Source organism: Dermochelys coriacea, chromosome 10, assembly GCF_009764565.3.
Source record: "Dermochelys coriacea isolate rDerCor1 chromosome 10, rDerCor1.pri.v4, whole genome shotgun sequence".
Taxonomy (NCBI): domain Eukaryota; kingdom Metazoa; phylum Chordata; order Testudines; family Dermochelyidae; genus Dermochelys; species Dermochelys coriacea.
In genome coordinates this window covers 38,976,657-39,001,793 of record NC_050077.1, presented here as the reverse complement: position 1 = coordinate 39,001,793, position 25,137 = coordinate 38,976,657, and the positions used below count along the sequence as shown (strand labels likewise).

The 25,137-nt window shown below is 44.5% G+C and overlaps 1 protein-coding gene across 47 annotated transcripts in view; it reads right to left on the bottom strand.

Annotated features, from left to right (window-relative positions):
* The window catches only part of MAPK8IP3 (mitogen-activated protein kinase 8 interacting protein 3), a 150,806-nt gene that overhangs the window by 11,252 nt on the left and 114,417 nt on the right, over positions 1–25,137 (bottom strand). For 24 of the 47 annotated variants that reach the window (XM_043494358.1, XM_043494361.1, XM_043494354.1 and 21 more), the window contains 14 exons: positions 22,801–22,857; positions 22,091–22,261; positions 15,087–15,213; positions 12,419–12,514; positions 10,102–10,263; positions 8,489–8,654; positions 7,468–7,653; positions 6,599–6,785; positions 5,842–5,964; positions 5,496–5,576; positions 4,408–4,475; positions 2,760–2,908; positions 1,598–1,769; positions 1,350–1,463 (listed from right to left, as the gene is read on the bottom strand). In XM_043494358.1, coding sequence (XP_043350293.1) covers positions 1,350–1,463; positions 1,598–1,769; positions 2,760–2,908; positions 4,408–4,475; positions 5,496–5,576; positions 5,842–5,964; positions 6,599–6,785; positions 7,468–7,653; positions 8,489–8,654; positions 10,102–10,263; positions 12,419–12,514; positions 15,087–15,213; positions 22,091–22,261; positions 22,801–22,857 — 1,859 coding nt within the window. Of the gene's footprint in view, positions 1–1,349; positions 1,464–1,597; positions 1,770–2,759; positions 2,909–4,407; positions 4,476–5,495; positions 5,577–5,841; positions 5,965–6,598; positions 6,786–7,467; positions 7,654–8,488; positions 8,655–10,101; positions 10,264–12,418; positions 12,515–15,086; positions 15,247–22,090; positions 22,262–22,800; positions 22,858–25,137 lie in introns of all 47 variants that reach the window. The other 23 variants (XM_043494376.1, XM_043494349.1, XM_043494355.1 and 20 more) reach the window with 1 other exon arrangement.

Below are 25,137 nucleotides of genomic sequence, written 5' to 3'. Positions count from 1 at the left end.
AAGTCCACTTAGGAGAAAACTTTCCACAATGGAAAGTGAGTTAGATGTGGATTGGCAGGCAAAGGGTAGAATTACTGAATGTTTAAACTAGTGCCCCTTCACCCCCAGATCTAGAGTTTTGTCTGTTGGCACTTGCTGGGTCTCCTCATTTTACTGGATAGAGTTGGCTTAAGATACTGATTTTTACTGGACTAAGTCTCTGATTTGATGTAATGAACTTTCTGCATCCTCAGCCTTGGGAGATGCTGTAGTGGGAGTTCAGCTATCTACAGCATCATGAAATGTTTTCAGAATCAGTCAACAGTTGCCAGCCACATTAAAGTCATGCTCAACTATAGGCACCAGCTTCTGCTGGTGCCGGTGTGTGCTCGAACTTGGCTGCTGGTGGGTGCAGAGCACCCACCAATTTTTCCTAGTGGGTACTCCAGCCCCTGAACACCCATGGAGTCGGCGCCTATGTGCTCAACAGCAGCCTGTGTATAGATGGAGCCATCTGCTCCTCACAGGAGAAAACAGCTTCAACTGGACTGTGAGGGCCAGCAACAAAATGTCCATTTGATCTTTACATGGGGCAAATTAACTTGTAGTGAATTCTTAATTCCATAACTAGGATGGTGTCAAACTAGATCCAGGGCTTCCCAGTGAGATTAGGCAAAATGAGGAACCTCAAACAACATCACTACATGTGAACACTGCAGAACATTTCAGACTTTCCCTTATTCTATGGCGTTAGCCTATTTCTCTCAGTCCTTCCAAGCTGAATGGAGGTTACCTCATTAGAAAGATTAATCCACAAACCAAGCCACTCTAGAACACAGTATTATAATATCCTCCATATTATTCATCATGCCATTCTTTATCATTCCTGTCGCCCATCTCTGAACCCTCTCTAATTCTGTAATATCCATTTTGAGATGGGATGATCAGTAATGCACAAAATATTCTAGAGGAGGATGTCCCACCAATTTATATAATGGCATTGTACATTTTTCTGCATTATTCAACAGCCTTATGCATTCTAACATCTTGTTAGCTTTTTTAACTGCAGCAGCACACTGAGATGAGATCTTCACTGAACTGTCCATAATGATGTCCTAGAATGCTCTAGACTGAGGCATGCATTTCTGTAACATGGTGCAAAACCAAACTAAGCTATCTTCATTGCCAGTCTCCCTCCCTTCTCCCTGAACACTGCTGTGACCAGAATTCCAGTTGTGGCACCAAAATGCACAGGATCATGGTGGAGATACATTAGTCTGCCAGAGCCACTCCTTCCTAGCGCAATTAGCAAATAAAGGCGTTGCGAACATCAAGAAAACACAGAAGAATGTCTGATGAACATCACCTACTCTCAGTCAGTGGGATGGAGATGACGACACCATTCCCTGTCCCAACCCAGAGGCGGTTGCCAGCGATAAGCAGGGCTGTGATTCGCACAAACGAGAAGCCCAGCTTTCCAGTGCCTACCAAGCATGAATGAGAATTGCAGAATCAGTGAAGACAGTATCACTTGGAGCAATGCTGCCTAACAACACTGATGCTCCATGCCCACAAGAATAACAAACAGGCCGTTTCCTGACTGGCACTGCCTTCTCACCTAGCATCTTGCTGACATAAGGCTCTATGTCCACATCCTGGAGGTGCTGATGGGTGTGGGCATGATACAGCCTCAGTGTGGAGTCCAAGCGGATGGAAACCCACACCCCATCTCCAATCCATGCCAGCTGCCGGACCTGACTCTCCCGGCGTGGGTGGGCATCGAAGGATTTCTGAAAGGCCACATAGGGGGAGCAGCGTGAGTTCATACCTGGGCTGGGGGCACTTGTTGGCTTTCAAGACTCCTGGGGCAGAGGCATAAACTAAGGAGATAGCTCTGAAACCTCCACTACAGTATGCAGAAGCTCCTCAGATCAACTGTGTGATTGGCCAGCCTGTTCCTCTGGTTTCCTCTCCCTAGAGAGAATTGTTACAATCTTAGATATTCTAATAGACTGCTTTGGAACTAGGACATTAATGAAATGGCTCATACCAAAGAGTGAAATGAAATGAAACCATTTTGCCTTATTCTGGGTACTTTGCAAACAATGCAACAGGAATCTCCCAGCACTTCTCAGTCAAGTTTTTAAAAGCACAAGGATGAGGATCTTGCTGGTGGTGAGTGAGGTGAATTTACTGGTTGTGGATTTACTGTTTGTATTCGTCCCCCTTTTATAGCAGTTGCATCCTACAGGCATTGTTACTCCTGTTACACTGTTACATTACAACGAATCACAATTTCAACAAGATGGGTTTTAAACTAGCTTCTTGCTCTTCAATAAGTGGAACCCCCACAGCTTGCTGCCCACACCTGTCTATTTTGCAGTTATATACTGCCTGCGGCCAAGCACGAGTCTGACTTCCTACCAAGTGATACACACTAGGGCCGGGTACAGATGCCCAGTCCAGCCTCATCAGTTAAATGAGAGGAAGTGCTAAACTGAGATGTGATCTGAAGATTCCATTCAGGGAGGAATGAGGGAGTGTGTCAGGAGTGCTATTCTGGCAGATTTCCAGAGTAACGTGACCTCCTGTTACAGTTCTTCCCCTACCAACATGGATCAGCAACGAGGATACAAAGGCTCTGCATTCCCTCACTTCCCTGCAGAAGAGCAGCTAGAAAAACAAATACACCGGGAGCCAGCAACTTATCTTTACTCTCACTTTCACATATGCACATGCGTGCGCACGCACAAACACATATGCACACACAGCCTCCTCACCTCAATCTGCATTGTCTTGGGCTGGATGACATGGACTTTGTTCTTATAGCCACACCAGACTCTATCATACACAACAGCCATGCAGCGGATGGAATGGTGGGTGTGACCCAGGTCCATCAGGTGATAGTTGCTGAGATCCCATTGACCATCTAGGGAGAAGCAAAGACATTAGAAGGGGTGTTGTATACTTCATCAGATGTTATGCACAACACTCATTTTCTTTTCCATTTAATTCTGGGACTGTCTCATACTTTCCTGTAAATGAAAGCTGTATTAGTTATTTAAAATGCAGCCATAGGTAATCAATATTCTTAGCTTTCTGAGTATTCACGGAGGAGCACAAGACTGGCCAAGAACCCTCAAGAATAAATTATTCAGAAATACAATTCATACCATTAGAACAAGATAAAACACAGGAGAGAAATCCTGATACATAACTGTCATAACCTGAAGACTACACAAATCTTTGTGCTGCCAAAAGTGAAAAGAATTTCTACAGGAAAACTCACATAATAAGCAACACAATGAATCACAGGTTGTTTATTATATCAAAATAGAATGTGGAGATTCTGAATGTTCATATCATTGTGTGTGAACTCCTGTTAGACTGGCAGTGAAGGATCATGGATTATAGGACACGCACACCAAGGGTTATTTTCCTTAGATCTGTTAACAGGCCATAAATTGATACTACTACTTGGGTCAGAGCCTCGTGCCCACTAAGCACATGGCAGTGCATGTGGGGTTGGGTGCTAAAACTCCCAAAATCTGGCTGATTAAAACCTCCATTCTTTTTGTGAGAAGGTGAATAGACTCCCCTAAGCTTTTTAATGAGCTACAGCAAAAAAAGCGGCGGCGGGAAGTGTGGGGAAGCAAATCCAATGGGACTATCTCAAAGCTTGTTCGAATGAATCAGTCTTCTCTGTAAAGGGGCATTATTCTCCCCATTTTACAAACAGAGAAGCTGAAGCATAGTTAAATGATTTGCCCAAAATCACTCACAGCCATGGACAGAACCCAGATCTCTCACCTCCTAGACCTATGCTCCAACTATTAGAGCAATCAGGCTTCTTCTGAAGACATATGACTTCTAGGTTAGGAAGGATTATTGTATCTTTAAAATGAATGTTCTGAATGTATGAATGATCAGACCTAAACTCCAAGTTCACATTGCCTAACCAAGCATAACAGAGGTTGAATCAAAATTGGTTTCCAGGCAAACAGCAGCCTGTCCACCTTAGTGTATTGTACTGACTCCACTGCTCTGATTACACTCAGAGAATTCAACGAGTAATTGAGAAAGAAGTCTTGCTCTGAGAACTTTGGTCACAACTGGAAACTGCTCTGAAGTTCTCAGGTGTGAATGCAGCTGGGAGCTGCAGTGTAACAGAGATGATCTCTAGGGATGCAAAATCAGCCTGCAGCTAGCAGGATAAAGATTTACAACCCAGAAGTAAAAGGAGCTGTAATGATTAGGATGATGATACTTTTATAGTAGCCATATATTTTAAGGAAATATTATTTCCCCAGCAATCTGGCACCCTGCCATCTTGAATCAGAAGGAAGCACTGACATGCTTAATTCATTTCCAGAGACTCTGCTTCTGTTTTGAAGCAGGCTAGTTCACCTTTGCTGCTTTGATCCTTACCTTCTCCTCGGTGGAAAATGGCTAATGTTCCATCTGCCAGGGCAACAAGAACCCGGCCTTTCACATGCCTGAAATAATAGAGAAGAAAACGCTCATGAGAAGGTGGCAATAACAAGAAATGCTGCTGGATTTGGATGTTTTAATGGTCTGCTTGGTTTGGGGAATGAGAGATTCCTTCTCCCACTCTCTTGGTTATAAATCATTTCCTGTATCTAGACAAATCACACATATGGTCATGCCTCTATTCCTGCTAAATCCAGCACTTGCTGGCAACATTCACCATGTGAGAGTCACACACATAGCTTCTTTATTCTATTGGTAGCACTAATGCCTTCATTATTAAACTAGCTGGGGGCTCACTAATGCCCTGCTGAGTTTCCCCTCTTCTTTTCACTGGCTTTGCAATAATGTAACTCCATTGATTTCTAATTTACACTAGAGTCAGTGAGAGGAGAATTGAGCTATTGTCCCCCCACCCCTGCTTACTTATTTCCAGTATTCAGTACAAGCCTGCAACTGGGAAAGAAGGTAGCTCAGTGTGGATATGTCTACACTGCACACTAAGCCTGAGCTCTGACTCAGGTTTGAGTCCAAGCCCCACTTCCACCTACACACAAATCAGCATAACTCAGGTTAGCAAGCACTCAGGACCTGGGTTCTAGGACCCTGCCATGGGAGTCCAAGCCACCGTCATTTTTCAGTGTGGATGCAAGTCTAGCCACAGACCCAAATCAGAAAGTCTTTGTAGTGCAGAATGGATGCATTAACACAGCTGAGAGAACCAGATCCAGCAACTATAAACCCAGATTTAAAATGCAGTGTGGTGCTCAAGCATGGGCTTGGAAACACTGAATCTGTAAGCCTGGGTCCCTAAGACCTGGGCTTAGCGTGCAGTATAGAAATATCCTCTGAAGCTTAAATGGTTCAGTGAACAGGGAGTGGGTTGAGACCCCTTCCCCACAGACCTTTACTGATTTACAGAACACTACCAGGGTGATGAAAAGATGGCCAGGCAAAGAATCAACTAATGACAAGAAAAGTAACAAATTCCCTGGTTTAGAGTTCCCAACTCAGGACCACCAACTTACACCAGGCTCAGCACAGAATCCTTCAGCTTTATCGAATGCAGACATTTCTTCCAGTTGGACACTGCCGAGTGCACATACAGCCTGGGAGAAAGGAGCAGACAACAATGGTTAGCAGGAAGGCCAATAAACCTACAAAGGCTGAACTGTGGGGTAGGGGTTGAGTCTTTTACTCTAGCATCAAAGGAATTTGCAAAGTGTGGGTGAGTTGCTCTGCCTAAGATGAACTGGGGACTCAGAACAGCTGGTGCAGCAAGGATGCACTCATTAAAGGCAATGATATCTAGTTCTATGGGGTTTTATGAATGTGGGTGACATATAGGGTTCCGTAAAATAGCAGTGAACCTACCAGCCATTCTGTGCTCCAAGCCACATCGTGGGTGCAGCACTGGTGCCTGTTCCAACAGCATCACCATTCACTTCCTGCTCTGGCAGTGTTGTGCTTGACTCTGTCTTTTGCTGCCCGTTCTCACTGCAGAGACAAAACAGACCTCTCAAGTTCGTTACAGGTCATATCTGGGGCCAGAGCCATCCCTTGGGTATGGTGAATCAGGGCAACCACCTCGGGCCCCGTGCTTTGGGGGGCCCCACGCTTTGATAAAATCATGAGTGGGCGGGCAGGAAGGTAAGGCAGGAGATAGGCAGGCGAGTGGGGTGAGGAGGCGAACAGGGAGGTGAGCGACAGGTGGGAGGGGGGTGAGGAGGCAGGCGGGCAGACAAGGAGGAAAGGAGGAAGGGGCGGCCAAACCATGACTGTTGGCTGAACCATGTTCGTTTCATTTTATTTCTTCTCTACCCTTTTATCCCATCTGTGATATTGGTTTGGCATGAAAGTGACGAGAGTTTGAATCTGCCCCAAAAAAACCAGGCTAGCTACCTCATTTTACTCATCACAAACAGCTGATGCAGGCAAAGATTGATGGTACACAACTGTATTATTGTTATTATTATTTTTTGTATTACCATCACATCGAGGACTCCTTATCGTGGATCAGAACCCTACCGTGGTAGGCGCTGTACAAACACAGGACAAAAAGACGATCCCTGCCCCAAGGAGCTTATATCTAAGTATAAGACAAAGAGCACACTCCATGCATCCAGCCTACCTGTTTTGTCTAACAGGTGCCTGAGCTGGAGCTGGATCTGTAAAGATATGCTCTGTAAGTGGACCAGGCCGGACTTGAGCTGGTTCTGTTTCATTTACACCACTCTCTGGTACCTCTGTAGCTTCTGTTGCCTCCTCCGTGGACTGGGACTGATAGATCTTCCCATTGTTGACTGCAGCCACCTCACCTAGGGAAGGGGAATATGCTGTAAGGTGGATGGGAAACAAGGAGGAACTATATATATAAAAAAGCTTCTGGTTTTATGATTATTCTTGCAAGTCAGACAGCTTTTGTGTCTGCGATTATAGATTCCCCAAGCTGTGTATAGATGAGGAGAGTACTCAAGAGAGATCTCTATTCTGAAGGAGAGGAGACAGAGTATTTTAAGGTGAGGTGTGGTCTATGTCTGGTACGGTGTCAGAAACCCTCTATGGCAGCCCGTTCCACTGAGGATCTGATCAGAGTATTTTTACTCCCGTTCCCACACTGACTTCTTTGCTCACCTCAATGAATTAGTGAGTTTATAGAAAGACATGGGTTGGGAAAGGAAAATGCTAAGAATAGCAGCAAAAGTGAGAGATCAAGAACATGTCATCTGTCCAAAAGATTCCACTCTGTTAACCCCAGTACTGTACAGCGTGATGTGGATTATTCATAGGAAGAGGAAAGGAACACTCTGGATTCTAAATAGAAGGTCTCAAAGGCATAAACAAAGGGGATGGCCAAGGTGTTTATGACTTAGACCAGACTGCAAGACTTCTTGGGGATCCCCAAGGACTTCAGGCCAGGAAGGGGAGTACTCAGATGAAGAAGGATGTGGCTACAGGGTGAAAACCAGATTATCATGAGACCTTAGTCCTGAGACTCACTCTGTCCCTTATCCAGCACAGGGGTGTCTCCACGGGAAGAACAGTTACTGCGTGGCACGTTGCACCGGGTTGCACAACCCACCAGAGTGATTCCTGCAAGGACTCCATCTGTTCCAGATGACTCTTCTGGATTCACGTCTCCCTCCAGAAAGATCTCGCCTGGAGGATAATCACTGTCACTAGCCGCTGAAGGGAAAGGAAGAGACTCTTCCATAAGTGTAATAGCCACTCTACTCTATTTTGGCTTAGCAGTATTCCTGAGATATCCATGGAGATGTAACATTCTGATGGTGAGTTTACCAGTCTCATGAAGATACCACAGGCCCTTGGAGAGTGTCCTGCCCAGCCTCCATATCAAGGCCAGGTTTGTGGAGCCCTTACTTACACAAAGTAAAACTATTTCCCCATGTTATTCCCCCTCCACTCCCCACTGTTCCTCAGACGTTCTTGTCAACTGCTGGAAATGGCCCACCTTGATTATCACCACAAAAGGTTTTCTTCCTCCCCCCCGCCCGCTGGTAATAGCTCATCTTAAGTGATCACTCTCCTTACAGTTTGTATGATAAAACCCATTGTTTCATGTTCTCTGTGTGTGTATATAAATCTCCCCACTGTATTTTCCACTGAATGCATCCGATGAAGTGAGCTGTAGCTCACGAAAGCTTATGCTCAAATAAATTTGTTAGTCTCTAAGGTGCCACAAGTACTCCTTTTCTTTTTTGCGAATACAGACTAACACGGCTGCTACTCTGAAATCAGCCTGGTGAGCACTTGCTTACATGAGTAGACTTCTGGAAGTCAAAGGAACTGCTTACATGAATAAGTGCTCATCAACATAGGTAAAGTCTCCACAGTCTGGTCCTACATGAAGGAAGGTTATGGGTGACCATCTGTGGACACAGTTGCTGAACTGGTCACAGCAGCTCCCACTTGTTAGCTACAGAACAACTAAGCATCATTTGCACAAATCTGAGGAGTTGATGAGTCTGTTCAAGCTTGAAAGATGCCTTTTCTCACTTACCAGGGATGCTGGAAATGCAGAGTACGTGGGCATTGCAGACAGTAAACTGATCCACCACTGTGCCGGGCTGGTTGGCATCAATGATCACGACTTTACTTGTAGAAAGGGTACTCGTGAGAATCCAGACTCGGCTGGATGTGGCATCCATCTCGTGCAGCTCCTTTGCCTGCAGGAGATAAAAATGAAGGGAGAGAATCAGCACTCCTGAGACTCTAGCTAACCATTCAATCTTTGACAACATTTGTATTGAAGAGACCAGCCTGCCAGCTCTGGAGAGCTAACACCTCTTGTTAGCATCTGAAGATACATAAAAATAGGCAGCCAAAATGCAAACTTCCACTATGCTGCTGCCCCAGCATAGCTCAGCCCAGGCCTGCAGAGACCATCTATGGGGCAAGTGGGGAGTTTGGTCCTAAGCCTCGCTTCTGAGACTTACAATTAGTGACACTGGGAACTCATTTCATAGAGGCCACCAAACAGCAGTCAGATAGTAACAACATTTAGTTACTGTCAACCTGGGCTGTACTTGAACTATCAACCTAAGTAAGGAAGGTTCTGTCTATTATGCTACTACTTAGCACAACCAATCCATTTTTAAAATTCATCACAGTTCCCCAGACATAAATCATAGAACAGCCATGCATTCCCTCTAGGTGGCTTCAAACTGTTGTAACATTGGGTTCAGTATCTTACTGGGTTTATGTTCGGTGAAAAAAGTTGCTTTCTAGAATGGGAAGTTCAGAAGCAGCAGCTTGTTCCAATAAAACCTCTCTTGCTATGGTAAAACAGGGCAAGGAATGAGCTCACCAACACACCTAGCAATAACCCCACTTCTTAGCTCAAAATACAGCTGGGAGGCAGATGGGCTTGAGGGTGAAACCCACCAGTTATTACCAGCAATAGCAGCATTATCCTCCTTCCCAGAGGATTAGCAGCCATCCTACTGTGGGAAGACATGGAAGCCAAGAGTAGCTACAACCTTGCAACGATTTACAGAGCAACCTACAGCTCTACTGCACTTTCACTAGTTATCAGTTACAAGTCAGTCATCACTGGCTCTAGCCCCTTCCATTCTCATAGCTGCTAACATTTCGCCATATGGAAAGCTGAATGAAATGAGCCATTGTGTTGCCTGCCATTACTGCATCTGTCTGCTTGATAGCTGGACAGCAAGACTTCTGTATTACAGAAGCAGCATTAGCCATCTTGCACCCAAGCTCCAATACCATGATTCTCAATACATCCTGTTCCTGCCTGAATCCTGATACTTTTTATGAAAGACTGCATTGTCATTAGGCATCAAACGATCCTTTTATTCTAATAAAGCACCTTGTATCTGTAGATCTCCAACCACTTTACAAAGGGGGAAATGGAGGCTTGGCCAGGGTATGTGACTTATCCAAGATCAGAGTCATTGGTGGAGCTGGGAATAGCACCTGCTCTTATCACTGGACAATGCTGCATAGATATTAAACCAATGGTAACAGGAAGAAAGACTATGCAAACAGCCAGTACATGAGAGACAGAGTTCTAATACTATGATGATGAGTGTGCCATATAAGGGGGGCAGGGACAGAAAGAGGGGGAGAGAATCAGAGGGTCTCTTTTCTGACCTTTTTCTTTTCTGGAGATGTGTGGTTACTCTTGGTGTTCTCTCCTTCCACCTCCCGGTCACAGGTGAGAGGATCACGTCCAGGATCTGACTTCTGTCCACTCCCAGAATCCTGTTCAAAGGGCTTCCACCCCATCAGGTTGACTCCAGCTGCACACCACAACTAAATGATCAAAGCAGAAATCTAAACAGACTAAGAACTATTTGGGGACCAGAACCTTAATCAATTCAAATACCCCTGCAGAGCATTCCATGCACATACCCAACACCTACAAAAATGTAGGTTGATTTCTACCAGAAACCACAGTTAATTTAGGGGAGAAAGGAAAGAGGAAATCTGTTGTCTAGTAGAAGCCACTGCATTTCCAAAGAGACAATTTAGCAAATATGATTAGCAGATATTAAAAGAGAAAGAAAATAATAAACTCTGTGTGTGACCTAAAATCAAAGCATTGAAAATCAAAATCCACAGCATTGCAGTCCCCAGACTCTCCCAGGTGGAGAAGCAGAATGTTTTCTTTACATGTCAATAACCAGAACTGGCAGCACTAACAGAGTCCACAACTGGAAACAGGGCTGTTAGGACAGGACTCTGCAGTACACATGCAGACAAAAAACAGATTTGTCTTCGATTTGCGTTAAGCATGCATAACAAATGTAGGATTGGGCCCTGAGAAACAGGTTTCCTGCAAGTTTGAAGTGACTTGCATCTTCTCCTGTGCTAGAAACTACCTAATCCACTGTAAGCCACATTGTTTTTATGAGAATGTTGGGGATGGAATCCTATCCCCAAACACTAGGACAATCAACAATCTCTGGGGAAAAACAGACCAAAACAGAAGCATCCCCATAGGTCAGGCTATGCTGAGAATCTCAGACCACAAACAGCCAGCAATGTAAGAATTCTCTTACCATTTAATATCCAACTGCAGTCTGAAAATCAACTCTGAATATGAGAGACAAGGTGGCGGAGGGAATATACCTCTACCCCGATATAACGCGGTCCTCGGGAACCAAAAAATCTTATCGTCTTATAGGTGAGACTGCATTATATCAGGGTAGGGAGAGGAACTGCTCCCCACCCTAGTTCACCTCTACTCCACCTCTGCCTCCTCTCATGAGCACGCCACTGCTCCGCTTCTCCTCCCTCCCAGGCTTGCCACGCCAATCAGCTGATTCGCGGCAAGCCTTGGAGGGAGGGAGGAAGTGGGGGAGAAGCGGAGTGGCAGTGGCACAGTCGGGGAGGAGGCGGAGGCGAAGTGAGCTGGGGCGGGGAGCAGTTCCTCTGCACCCTGCCCCACACCCCTCGGTTACTTGCTGCGGCGCTCCCTGAGCCCCCCGCCCCAGTTCACCTCCACTCCGCCTCCGCCCCTGAATGCGCCACTGCCACTCCACTTCTCCTCCTGTTCCTTCCTCCCTCCCAGGCTTGCTGCAAATCAGCTGATTGGCACGGCAAGCCTGGGAGGGAGGAGAAGCAGAGAGGTGGCATGCTCGTGGGAGGAGGCAGAGGCGAGCTGGGGCAGGGGGGCTGCAGCAAGTAAGGGGGGGGCGCAGAGAACCGCTTGCAGTAACATGAATTTGAATATAACGAGGTAAAGCAGCCCTGCTCCCCAGAGCGCTGTTTTACCGAGTTATATCCAAATTCGCGTTATATCGGACCACACTGTATCGGGGTAGAGGTCTTTTACTGGACCAACATCTGTTCGTGATAGAGACAAGCTTTTGAGCTCCACAGAGCTCTTCTTCAAGTTTGCGAAAGATACTCAGAGAGTCATAAATTCAGGCCTGGCATAAGCAGACAATTCCAGAGAAGTCTATTGAGTTACAAACACCAAAGCTAAATTTGGTTCAGATTGGCGATTTCTAATCAGTCATGGAGGTTAAAGAAATATGTTCATAGCTGCCTTCAACTGCTCTTGCTGATTTTTTATATCCTTTTACTGTACAATGCTCTAAGGCTTCTTTGTAAGGGGAGCTTTATAAACTCAGGTGGTTGCTGATCCTGTGTAAGTCATGCATAAAAACAAGCAAAGAACCTAGGAAAGAACCACAGTCTCCTGGCAACCAAAATTTGCTGCCAAATATATCCTTAGAAACAGATGTACTGTTGTCCTATATGCATTAGAAATAAGCCATTCCAAAGGCAAAGCAGGAGTAGAAGTCTTCAGATTTAACAGAAACTTTGAACAATTGGGCCATGTCAAAAATTTCAAACAACCTAAAAATTGCACCAGTAATTTGACCATAATCCATACCCGGGGATGTGCACCACTCACAATCACAATGGTATATAGAACAGTCTATAGCTGAATGTTTACCTTCATGGTGGGGTCCTTCTCCACTAGAGGGCGACAGTACACAGGGACAGGGACATTTTTCATGCGGGTGTCTTCCTGGCCACCATTGGGACTCAGCTTTGGGGGAAGAGGAGACAGAGAAAGACAGTACAAGAGTGTGATATGATTATAAGCCAGCTACAACAATAGACCTATAGCCATAAAGGTGTAACAAGAAACATTAGCCTTAGAAAGACCTTGCAGTTACTCACTGCCAATGCCTGCGTATGCTTCATCATACACCTTGTATGGAATGAAGCCTCAAATGGCCTGGAACCAGTATACCTGTGAGACCACCTCTCTTACCATGATACACTGCCAGAGTTATAGTGTCACTCTAACAGCATTCCAATGCAAGAGGGCCAGGGGCTCACTGTATCTGGTAGTGAGTGAGTTACAGCTGGCATGACTAGTTAAGTGTACTCCAACTCACTAAAGTCATAAATTGTATCCAAAAAGTGTCATGTACGCTATCAATAGAAATCACTGATCATTAATATTACTGTTTGGTGTAAGTACAGAACACCAGTAGGAGCATTGCCAGCAGATCGAGGGACGTGATCGTTCCCCTCTATTCAGCATTGGTGAGGCCTCATCTAGAGTACTGTGTTCAGTTTTGGGCCCCACACTACAAGAAGGATGTGGAAAAATTGGAAAGAGTCCAGCGGAGGGCAACAAAAATTATTAGGGGGCTGGAGCACATGACTTATAAAGAGAGGCTGAGGGAACTGGGATTATTTACTCTGCAGAAGAGAAGAATGAGGGGGGAATTTGATAGCTGCATTCAACTACCTGAAAGGGGGTTCCAAAGAGGATGGGGGGGTGAGGGATAGATCAGTGGTTTGAGCATTGGCCTGCTAAGGGTTGTGAGATTAATCCTTGAGGGGGCCATTTAGGGATCTGGGGCAAAAATTGGGGAGTGGTCCTGCTTTGAGCAGGGGTTTGGACTAGATGATCTCCTGAGGTCCCTTCCAACCCTGATATGCTATGATTCTATGAACACAAACTCAAAATTACAAACATATTGGAAATTGTGTGTCCTGCCAAGCAGAGCTAAAGTTATTCCACTCTAGACAAAGGGAGATGCCTTCTAGGTGGCTGAATGACATTCAATGTACATTAAGAGATAATGGGAATGCAAACAACATAGAAGATAAACAAGACCATCAAGACAGCAGGGGGAGGAGATTGCAGGAAAGAGAATAATTTGCATTTTACCAAACACTGCGGGAAGGGAGGGAAGAAACCAGCATGGAGCTTCCTCCACCACCAGACTCCATGTTGCCTTCCTAATAGCTTAATGAACTTTACTTTGGTGGGTAATCTTCAGAAAAATTCACTAGGCTATAAAAAAAAAAGGGGGAAAAGAACCCCCAGTTATTTTTCACCTGAGACGATTAAGGAATTGAGTACTTTGAACTTTGTGGGAGATCTTGACCAGAGGAGTGGTCAGCCATCTTGCTGAAAGATAGATTGGTAAGAATAAAGGCCTGAATAAAGGCTGCAGATTGTTTTATTAAGCCTTAGCTGCTAGAAGGCATTTTTCACTGGTATTTGCTTGCAACCATTTCTAACTCTACCCTTTATACTTGAACTCACTTAAAATCCAATCTTGTATTGTTAATAAACTTGTTTTACTTTTAATCTAACCCAACCCACTGCTGTGTTTGAATTAAAGTGAATGTGAACTCTAGTTAATGTGACAAGCTGTTGGATATTGTATCTTTAAAGGAACAAACAAACCTTAAATCGCTCTGAATAGTCAAAGAGAGAGCTGGACATTGCAGAGCACACGGTTTTGGAAAAATCTGGGATTGTGTTGGGGTCATCTTGCCAGGTGTAACCGGAGCATGGCTGCTGGAATCACAGACACTCAGTGCAGGCTTGTCTGCTGGCTAGAAACATCCAGACAAGACCACCACAGAGCAGAGCCTTTTAAAGCACTTAAGAGTTACAGGGCAAGCAATGACACAACACCTCACTGGTCTAGATTGCCTCCCCAGAATGTGACATATGGTCAGCACAGACACTACTGGTATATTCCCCCTTGATTTAACGAGAGCAGGTGGCTGGCAGAGAATTCTGTAAGGGCTCCAGGACACTGGAATGCCCTCCCACCCAGCTCCAAAGCAGCCTGGGGATTTGTCAACTTTCAGGGCACATTGCAGCACCCATTTCCATCACTTGCCCTTTGATGAGAGGTAGGTGGGGTTACGGTGTAAGCCAATATATTGGGGTGATGGTATTTGATCTTGCTGCTAGGCAGACCAGAGAGCTAACTGGGTTTGTAATTTTAAATAATTGGCAGGGTGCTCAGAGCCTGTGTATGGACTAAATTGAAAAAAATAAAGTAAATAAAAATAAGAATGGGCTCTGGTGGAGGAAGAATTATTGCTACTTCCAGAAGGAGTTCTTTCAGAAACTTCCATGCAAGAGAACTTCCCCTCCAATGATTGCAGAGGGCATATAGAAAGGATGAATTTGACCCAAGCCCACCAGACAGACAGCATGTGTCTACAATATCTTTAATTCAAATGCTGTACCAATAAAAAGTATATTTACCAATTGGGGGAGTTAGGTCTCTACTGGTTTCATTTCGGATTGTAATCACCTGTTCTTTCCCCTTAGCCTTGCAGCAAATGGTTCCTACCTGCTTGTACTTGGCGGGAAGGCTCCACCCACAGGCCTGTAATCGACCGTCATCATTCCGCACATGCTCTCGGACCTGGCGGTACTGCTCACGCTTCTGTTCACGACGTGTGGATGACGTACAGTCACTGAGGAGAGAAGCAACAGTGTTACTTCTCAATCTATGGTTAAAAACAGAGGCAGAGGGTCAAGGAAGCGTTGCCATGGAAGGTGGAAGAAAAACAGTCAGAGGTCAAAGAATACAAAGCAGGAAATAAAAGTGTCTTTGACAAGGAGAAAAGGAGGAGCAGAAAACAAGAGAGATAAAAGTACTGTTGAGAGGTGGACTCAGGGAAGCCCTAATCTCTAGCTCCCTTCCATCTCACCCATTGTGGTAGGACAGGTCCTTGGGAACACACCTAGAAACCTTCAGAGATGAAGAATCAGCTTTCTTGGAGACAAACATTCATGGGAGACCCTAAGATTATCATCTTAGGTTCCTTTGCATTTTACTGACCCCATGACCTCAGGTGGAAGATATTCCTTCTTTCATTCCAATCAACTGTTTAATCTTTTCCACATCTTAAAACCCTCTCTGTTGGCTTGCTGAGAAGGTGAGCAGCTCCTTTGAAACTGCAGAACAAGTGGCCAGCAAGTAGAGGGTGCAAAGCAAGGCCGGATTTCCAATTAGGCACAGTAGGCACATGCCTAGGAGCGCTTAGAAGTCAAAAGTGGGTTAAAAGTTAAAAAATGTAATACATACAGCTCCCCTGTGGGCAGCCAGGCTCCTGGCACGGGTGGTGGCTGCCCCGCCTGTGGGGCTGGAGCAGGGTGAGCGTCTGAGTCAGGCGCCTGGAGGAGCTGAGCCGCAGCCAGGCGGGACAGCTGCTGCAGGTGCTGGGAGCGTCCCAGTCCCTTCCCAGTCTCGGCTGCCCCACTGCCTCTGCCCAGTGCCAGGAAGGGAAAGGGAGGGAGGTGGCCAGTGCCCCATTCACTTGCACAGGCAGAGCCATGGGGAAAGGTACAGTCCCCCCCATGTGCCTCACCTGGGGTGGGTGGGCTGCTCCCCACCTCAGGCTGGGAGCACCATGCATACTGGTGGATCTCGTGCCTTCCTGGAGAGGCTGTGTTTATATATTTTTTTTTGTTTAATTTCTTATGGAAAACACGAAGGGCAGCTGTAGGCAGGGGAGGCACTGAAGACGCTGTGCCTAGGGACGCATGAGGTGTAAATCTGACCCTGGGTGAAGAAGTGACATGTCTTCATCTCCAGTTCAGAAGCCAAGAACATCACCTCCATGATGCTCCCAGTCCCACCTGATGTGAGGAATCAGGTTGTGGTGGTCACCAGAGTGGATAAAAATCAACAATTAAAAAATAAATAAATTAAAAAATCGGATCTAAAGATAGTTTTAATAAAGATATATTATAGCTCAAAGATATCTCATCATCGAGTAGGGATTATAAATTCTAATTATATAGTATGAGACAATATATTCATGTAATGTTTAAGAAAAGTTTTGTAAATGAGTTCCAAGAGTTCATGCATTAGGGATTTTATGGGATTCCAGGGGGCTTCTGTTTAGATTATTTAGGTTAATCTTTCTATTTACCCAATGGGATTTAGTGCTCAGTCTAGAAGATTCCATCGGAGATGCTTAGTTTTGCAGTTCTCGGATTGTGGATTTGTGTCTCCAGAGAGAACATGCTTATTAACAGCAAAAAATGTTTTAAATAAATAAATAAATAAATACTATATTGAGGTGAGACATAACAGACCTCAACCCTAGTGTCCCTCTGCAAATGTGTGTACACAGAGTCAATCCCTTACCTCTCTCTAAAAGTGCAAAGTTTCAGAAAGTTCAATGAATAGAAGATTGTTGGGGGCGGAATAGATCTGGACAAGGAGAAGAAGTCTGGAGATAAATGTGAGAAGGGAGGGACAGGCAGTAGAAACAAAAGTGAAACTGTTTGAGCAGCATATTCCAGAAGCCTTGAGGTCTTTCTAAGTGTAGCCTTCATTGATTTGAGATCTACCATACCATTCTCTCACTAGAAAGGAAAACCTATGATGGCAGCAGGCTGTAAAAGAGACCCAGTTTGGGAATATTTTAATTAAATAATGAAATACCCCTCTACTTGGGAGTAAGACAGGCACGCGTGCAAAATGCAAACAGTGCAACAAAGAAATGCAAGGCCTGGTTGCCCGAAAGAAACAACATCATGAGAAGTGTTCCTTCTCAGGAGGAAGCTGTGTTGAAGATGATGAAAGGAACATGTCTGAACCTGCAGGATCTTCAGGTTGATAAACTTTTTTATTTCATACTTCTTTCTTAAGGACTGCCTGTCTTCCTTCTGGACTATTCTTGAATTCTCATGTTTGAGCAAAAAATATAGTTGTTACTCTATGGTACTATGATTTTAGATGCAGTTGTGATAAAAAATAAATAGCTGAAATAGGCAGATTTTCCTTTTACAATTTCACCTTTAAAATAGTCCTGAGTGTCTGTGAATGCAATGAATAATATTAAAGGAGCAGTACGGTAATAATAATTAACTAACTCCATTGATTTATTTGGTCTGAAGATTATCCACCTTCAAGATCAGAGTTATTGGCCAATTATAGTGTTTCAGTCACATCATGTATGTCACATAGCCACAGTATATCACGTGCAGCAAAAAGAAAAAAAAAATCTCCATCATCCAGAAACAACCATAGATAAGTTTGTGATAAGAATCAGCAGAAAAACAAAAAGAGGCAATTGATTAAAAAATTGCACAGTTTGTTAATGCAATAAACTCTCCTTTCCATACGTTTGAGAACCCACACTTCATTAACATGGTTCAGTCATTAAGACCAGGATACAGTCCACCCAACAGAGCTGATGTTGCAGGCCAATTGCTGGATAAAGTGTATGAAAGAGAAATTGAACAGTGTGCAAAAGGTCTAGAGGGTAAAATTGTTAACCTCAGTCTTGATGGGTGGAGCAATGTCCACAATGATCCTGTTATATGTGCTTGTGTGACAACAGAAGAAGGGAATGTCTTCCTTACAGAAACAATTGATACATCAGGAAATGCACACACAGCAGAATACTTACAAGACATAGCAGTAAAACCTATAACAAACTGTGAAAAAAAAATCAAATGTCTAGTACACAGCTTGGTCACAGACAATGCTGCAAATGTATCCAAGATAAGAAGAAATTATTTAGAAGAGAGTTAAGAGAGTCCAAAGCTAATAACATATGTTTGCAGTGCTCATTTGATGCAGCTCTGAGCCAAAGACCAGTGTTCCAGAAATAGAGGCTAATGTTGTTGAAATGGCAAAATACTTCCGTAACAACCACTTCACAGCAGCTGCTCTGAAAAAAGTGGGAGGAACCAAGCTAACTCTCCCACAAGGTGTGCGATGGAACTCAGAAGTGGACTGTTTTGAGCACTATATCAAGAACCGGCCTAATCTGATGACAGTTTGTGAACAAAATCGTGAACAAATAGCTGGCACTGTCACAGCCAAAGTTCTCAACACTGGGCTTAAGAGAAATGTTGAACACATGCTGAGTACCCTGAAGCCTATTTCTGTAGCCTTTAATAAAAAGCAGGGAAACAGCTGTTTTATTGATGACGTTGCTGAAATTTGGAAGGAACTGAGTGAGATCTTAAAAAGAGAAATATGCAATGACAGAGTTAAATTACAAGCATTAAAAAAAAGAATGGGACAAGCACTATCTCCATCTCATTTTCTTGCAAATATTCTCAGTATTGGGTAACAGGGTCAAACCTTAACTGCTGAAGAAGAGGAATTGGCTATGACATGGACATCCAGCAATCATCCCTCCATAATGCCAACTATAATAAACTTCAGAGCTAAGGGTGAACCATTCAAGAAATATGTTTGCTGATGATGTTTAAAGAAAGTCACACCAGTGAACTGGTGGAAGTCACTTAAGCACTTGGATGCAGAGACTGTTGAAGTGATAACTGCAATTTTAATAGCAGTAGCTTCTTCTGCCAGTGTAAAAAAAGAATATTTTCTTCCTTTGGACTATTCATTCCAAATTGAGAAATCATTTGGGACGTGAAATAGCAGGAAAGCTTGTTTTTCTTTTCCAGATTATGAACAAACTGGAAAATGAAGGTGAAGACGACTGAGTTAGCTGGAGAAGCCAATATTTTAAGTTTCTCATGTTGACCTGGCTGACACAGTAGATTTAATTTTTTTTTAATATTTCATTTAACTATTTTAGTTAAAAATAATGTGAATAAAAACAAACCTGATTTAAAAAAACTTGAATGTTTAAATTCAAAAATTCATATGTTTGTTTTGTTAAAATATTATATGTTTGCTGTTCTGGATTTTTTTCTTCAATACATAACGTTGTTTTAGTTAAATAAAACAATTTAAATGTCTGTCTGGTAATGGTCTCCTCCTAATACAGCATGGCAAAAAAATCCTCCAAATATTAATGATTAACCTGTTGAATTGGAGATAGTTTATCTCCCAATGACTTCATCAATATCTGCTTCAATTATCTTTGGTAAATGAAATAACCAAACAATCATTCATTTTCTGATATAGCTGTAAAACTAATCTGAAAAGTTTTCAAAATAAATCACTTAAAAATGTATAATGTGTACCTTCTAAAAATGAAACCTACATCCATCTCTAAATTGTGAAGAATATGTATTAAGGTTATAACAAAAAACAAGAATGCACTTTTATGTAGAAATCCATGATTAAATCGAGTCTTCCTGACTAGTGATTTAAATAATGATTTAAATCAATTTGATTTAAATCAAATCCACGCTGGCGGTCATCCTCTCATGTGGGTCTCCCCTGAGACAGCACATGACACTGTTTACTGAAGCCCAAATTGTGATCTTAATCACACAGATGTAAATCTGGGAAATTCCATTGACTCCAGTGGAGTAACTCCTGATTTACACTGGCATAACAGGGCAAAATTTGGCCTTTGGCTATATTTTACTAATAATAGAGGCTTTTTGAACATCAGTCCCAACTCTCAATGGGCTGTTTTTATCATTCCAACGTACAAACAAAAGCAGCAAAAGAACACTCTGGACAGCATGAAACTAACAGGAATCTATAACATAGCAAAGGGGTTCTGTAGCGGGGTGGATACCCTGCTCGGCCCAGAGGGGTTTAAAACAGTCCTGAGAGAGGGCTGTTTCAGAAGAAAGGCATTGGGGCTGATTGGGGAAGCAGCCTCAGCCTCAGCTGCAGCATGCCCCAGTCAGGGCCCATCTGGCTCTATAAAGGCTGTGAGCCAGAGGCCCAGAGAGCACTCTCTCTCTAGCTCTGAGAGGGAGGGACCTCACTGTAGAGACTGGAATAGAGGACCTAGTTTGGAGCAGGGCTGGGGAAAGGCCAAGGGAGCCAGGGAGCTCTGGCCTAGGAAAGCCCCAGGCTACAGGCCTGGGAAGGCCTATCAGGTATGGGGGTTGCAGGGGCAGCCACGGGTAGGAAGAGGCAGCAGGTCCAAACCCAACCTTGCCTGTAATGAGGGCTCATACTGCAGTCTGCCCTAGGGCACAGGGGCTAGCTGGTGACTGGCAGGAGCCTACGACCGAGGCGAGGTAGGGATAGTGGGTGGGGGATTCCCCTGGGAGGGGGAGACCTAGAACTGTGTGGTACTGCCAGGGGGCAGCACCCAGTGAAAGGGGCACCGGGGTCCTGGGAGGGACATGGGCGCCAGCAGCAAGGTGATACACTGACCTGAAGAGGGTGCTCTGGAGGCTGGAATGCTAATTCCCTGAGACAACCAGCAGGAGGCACCGCCGGTGAGTCTGTGCCCCATGACAGGTTCTCAAACATCATTGCACTGCTAACCCCATTCTGACAACAAAGTCAGTATATGACCTCGGGGGGGGGGGGGGTAGGGGATGCACAGCCCGAGCCCCGCCATCCCAGGTGGGGGTGAAACTTGGGCTTCAGCTTCAGCCCCAGGTTCCAACAAGTCTAATGCTGGACCTGGCGATCCCATTAAAATGGGGTCATGACCTACTTTGGGGTCCACAGTATGAGAACCCACACTTCATTAACATGGTTCAGTCATTAAGACCAGGATACAGTCCACCCAACAGAGCAGATGTCGCAGGCCAGTTGCTGGATAAAATGTACGAAAGAGAAGTTGAACAGTGTGCAAAAGGTCTAGAGCTTCACAGTCAAGAGAGAACCTCTTCCATTCCTGATCCAGTGCCCTTCCAACAAATCCCTTGTAAAGCTGCATAGGGAACAGCACTCTACTGTCACATAATCCAAACTCCTTCCACAAAACACAACTCCTCAAAAACTAAAAGCTGAAAATCACAGACCACATGCAATATAAACAAAGCATTAAAAGTCCACAGTAGCAGAGGCACAAAGAGGGAGGGGGCAATTCTGCAGCAGCAACAGCTGAGTGGCCCTCTTCCAGCACTGTAAGTGTTAAAATCAAATACAGTAGCCTGGGCAGTGCTGCTGAGAAAGCACCCAGGAGTCTACAGTTGAGCCCTGGAGGGGACAGAGGAAAGAGGCTGCTGGTGGAGTCCTCAGTATCTCTACCAAAGCCCTTCTTCATCCTCCCACATAGCCAGTGCAGACAATAGTATTCAGGACTTGATCCAGACCTGGTGGGCAACTGAATCACAGCAGGGTCACTTTGCTTCTGGCTCATCTAGATGAAATCTCATCATGGCCTACAGAGCACAAGATAAAACCAAAAACACATTTGGGAAGATAAGAGCTCATACTGCTAATCTGCTAAGCCTGCCCCAGGGAGAAGTGAGGGGTGAAAGGTCAGGTGGATATACACAAGAGCCTGGCGAGATTCCACAGCTAAGTACAGATTTAAACACTATCCTTAACAGGTAACACAGGTAGGGGATCCATCTTCTTCATTAAACTGATTAATGTAACATTTAAGCCACAGTCCTCTGAGAAAAAGCCCATTTTAAAACAATTTGGTTGCCACTTGGCTGATCTGCAGAGGGATCTGGCTTTGCGCATAGCAGGTGACTCACTCTTCAGGGAAGAATTCAAGGGTGCGGCTGCCAGAAGAGATCTGGCACATGGTATGGCTGCGGCGTTGACTGAACCCAGCTGCTGTTGGAGACTTATAGTGGATGTTCATTGACGGGTAGTTCCTCTTTGCAGGCGGGGGACTGGAGGAAGAGCTGAATAGGCGACTAAAGCTGGGAATGGAGAGAAGCCAACAAATAAGGAATGAGAAGAGCAGAAGGACAATCTGCAACACAAATTCAAAATACAGACGAAACAAGACCAAGAACAGGAGTCCTGAAAATCCTTCCATGGAATTGCCCAGGTTTGAGCGCAGTGATCCTTAGCACTAGAGATGGGCTTGTGTCTGTGTTTGGTTTCACCAGTGGAGGCTACCCTGTTCTGAATCAGTTTTATTATGATTACTGTCCCTTGCTGTAAACTGATTCTGAGTATATGTGAGAGAGTCCGTTACACCTCTCCAGTCTCAGATGTAAGTAATCTTCACAGGATTTGTAAAACAAAAGCCATATGTAGTTTAGATTTGATTTCCATTTTACCTGGACCTGGACCTGGACCAGGAGGTTTTTGGGGTATAGTGGTTCAGATAACAGCTTACATTTTTGGCTCATCTCTACTTCAGTTCTGCTTCTCGTGCTATCAGGCTGGTGCCTAAAATAGTAACAGCAACACTATCCTCTTTTAAGTCTGCACAGACCATCCAGTAACTTACAATTGCCAAATGGTGGACTTCTTCTTCTCCTGGACAGATGGGTGCTCCCGGGAAGCTCTAAGGACAAATGTTTCAGATAACCATTAATTTCAGCATCATACCAAGGAGATGTTTCCCTTTTTACCCAGCTTCAGGGCAGCTGGCTGGCTCCAGCTGCAAAGAGGGGAGGGGGCAGACTTGGAGTCCTCCATTCAAGAATTTATTCTGACAATATGATTCAAAGGATGACATGAACAAAAGGAGTTGAGGTACAGCCATCTTGAGTAATGAAAGGAGGCTGGAGTAGATTGTGTCTCTATGCGTGTATGATGTGGAAACAAATGCTGTCAATTTAAAGTGGTATCAGCTCAAATCATTACCAGGGCCACAGTCAGCCCCTGGTAACTGGGGGCTCAGATATTATTTTTCATTTTTCGCTGCAATCACAGAGATTCATTAGATTAGGGAAAAAAGAACAGGAGTACTTGTGGCACTGTAGAGACTAACAAATTTATTTGAGCATAAGCTTTCGTGGGCTACAGCCCACTTCATCGGATGCATGCAGTGGAAAATACAGTAGGACAATTTTATATACACAGAGAACATGAAACAATGGGTGTTACCATACACACTATAACAACAGTGATCAGTTAAGATGAGTTATTACCAGCAGGAGAGGAAAAAAAAAACCCTTTTGTAGTGATAATCAAGATGGGCCATTTCCAGCAGTTGACAAGAACATGCGAGGAACGGGGGGGGGGGGGGGGGGGCAGTTTTACTTTGTGTAATGACACATACACTCCCAATCTATATTCAAGCCTAATGTAATGGTGTCCAGTTTACAAATTAATTCCAATTCAGCAGTCTCTCGTTGGAGTCTGTTTTTGAAGTTTTTTTGTTGTAATATTGCAACTTCTAGGTCTGTAATTGAGTGACCAGAGAGATTGAAGTGTTCTCCGACTGGTTTTTGAATGTTATAATTCTTGACATCTGATTTGTGTCCATTTATTCTTTTACATGGAGACTGTCCGGTTTGGCCAATGTACATGGCAGAGGGGCACTGCTGGCACATGATGGTATATATCACATTGGTAGATGCGCAGCTGAACGAGCCTCTGATAGTGTGGCTGATGTGATTAGGCCCTGTGATGGTGTCCCCTAAATAGATATGTGGATACAGTTGGCAACGGGCTTTGTTGCAAGGATAGGTTCCTGGGTTAGTGTTTTTGTTGTGTGGTGTGTGGTTGCTGGTGAGTATTTGCTTCAGGTTGGGGGGCTCTCTGTAAGCAAGGACTGGCCTGTCTCACGAGATTTGTGAGAGTGATGGGTCATCCTTCAGGATAAGTTGTAGATCCTTGATGATGAGCTGGAGAGGTTTTAGTTGGGGGCTGAAGGTGATGGCTAGTGGCGTTCTGTTGGGCCTGTCCCATACTAGGTGACTTCTGGGTACTCTTCTGGCTCTTTCAATCTGTTTCTTCACTTCAGCAGGTGGGTACTGTAGTTGTAAGAACGCTTGATAGAGATCTTGTAGGTGTTCGTCTCTGTGAGGGGTCGGAGCAAATGCGGTTGTATCATAGAGCTTGGCTGTAGACAATGGATTGTGTAGTGTGGTCTGGATGAAAGCTGGAGGCATGTAGACAGAGACAAACACCTACAAGATCTCTATCAAGCATTCTTACAACTACAATACCCACCTGCTAAAGTGAAGAAACAGATTGATAGAGCCGGAAGAGTACCCAGAAGTCACCTACTACGAGACAGCCCAACAAAGAAAGTAAAAGAACACCACTAGCCGTCACCTTCAGCCCCCAACTAAAACATCTCCAGTGCATCATCAAGGATCTGCAACCTATCCTGAAGGACGACCCATCACTCTCACAGATCTTTGGAGACAGGCCAGTCCTTGCTTACAGAGAGCCCCCCAACCTGAAGCAAATACTCACCAGCAACCACACACCACACAACAAAAACACTAACCCATGAACCTATCCTTGCAAAAAAGCCCGTTGCCAACTGTGTCCACATATTTATTCAGGGGACACCATCACAGGGCCTAATCACATCAGCCACACTATCAGAGGCTCGTTCACCTGCGCATGTACCAATGTGATATATGTCATCATGTGCCAGCAATGCCCCTCTGTCATGTACATTGGCCAAACCGGACAGTCTCTACGTAAAAGAATAAATGGACACAAATCAGACGTCAAGAATTGTAACATTCAAAAACCAGTCAGAGAACACTTCAATCTCTCTGGTCACTCAATTACAGACCTAGAAGTTGCAATATTACAACAAAAAAACTTCAAAAACAGACTCCAACGAGAGACTGCTGAATTGGAATTAATTTGTAAACTG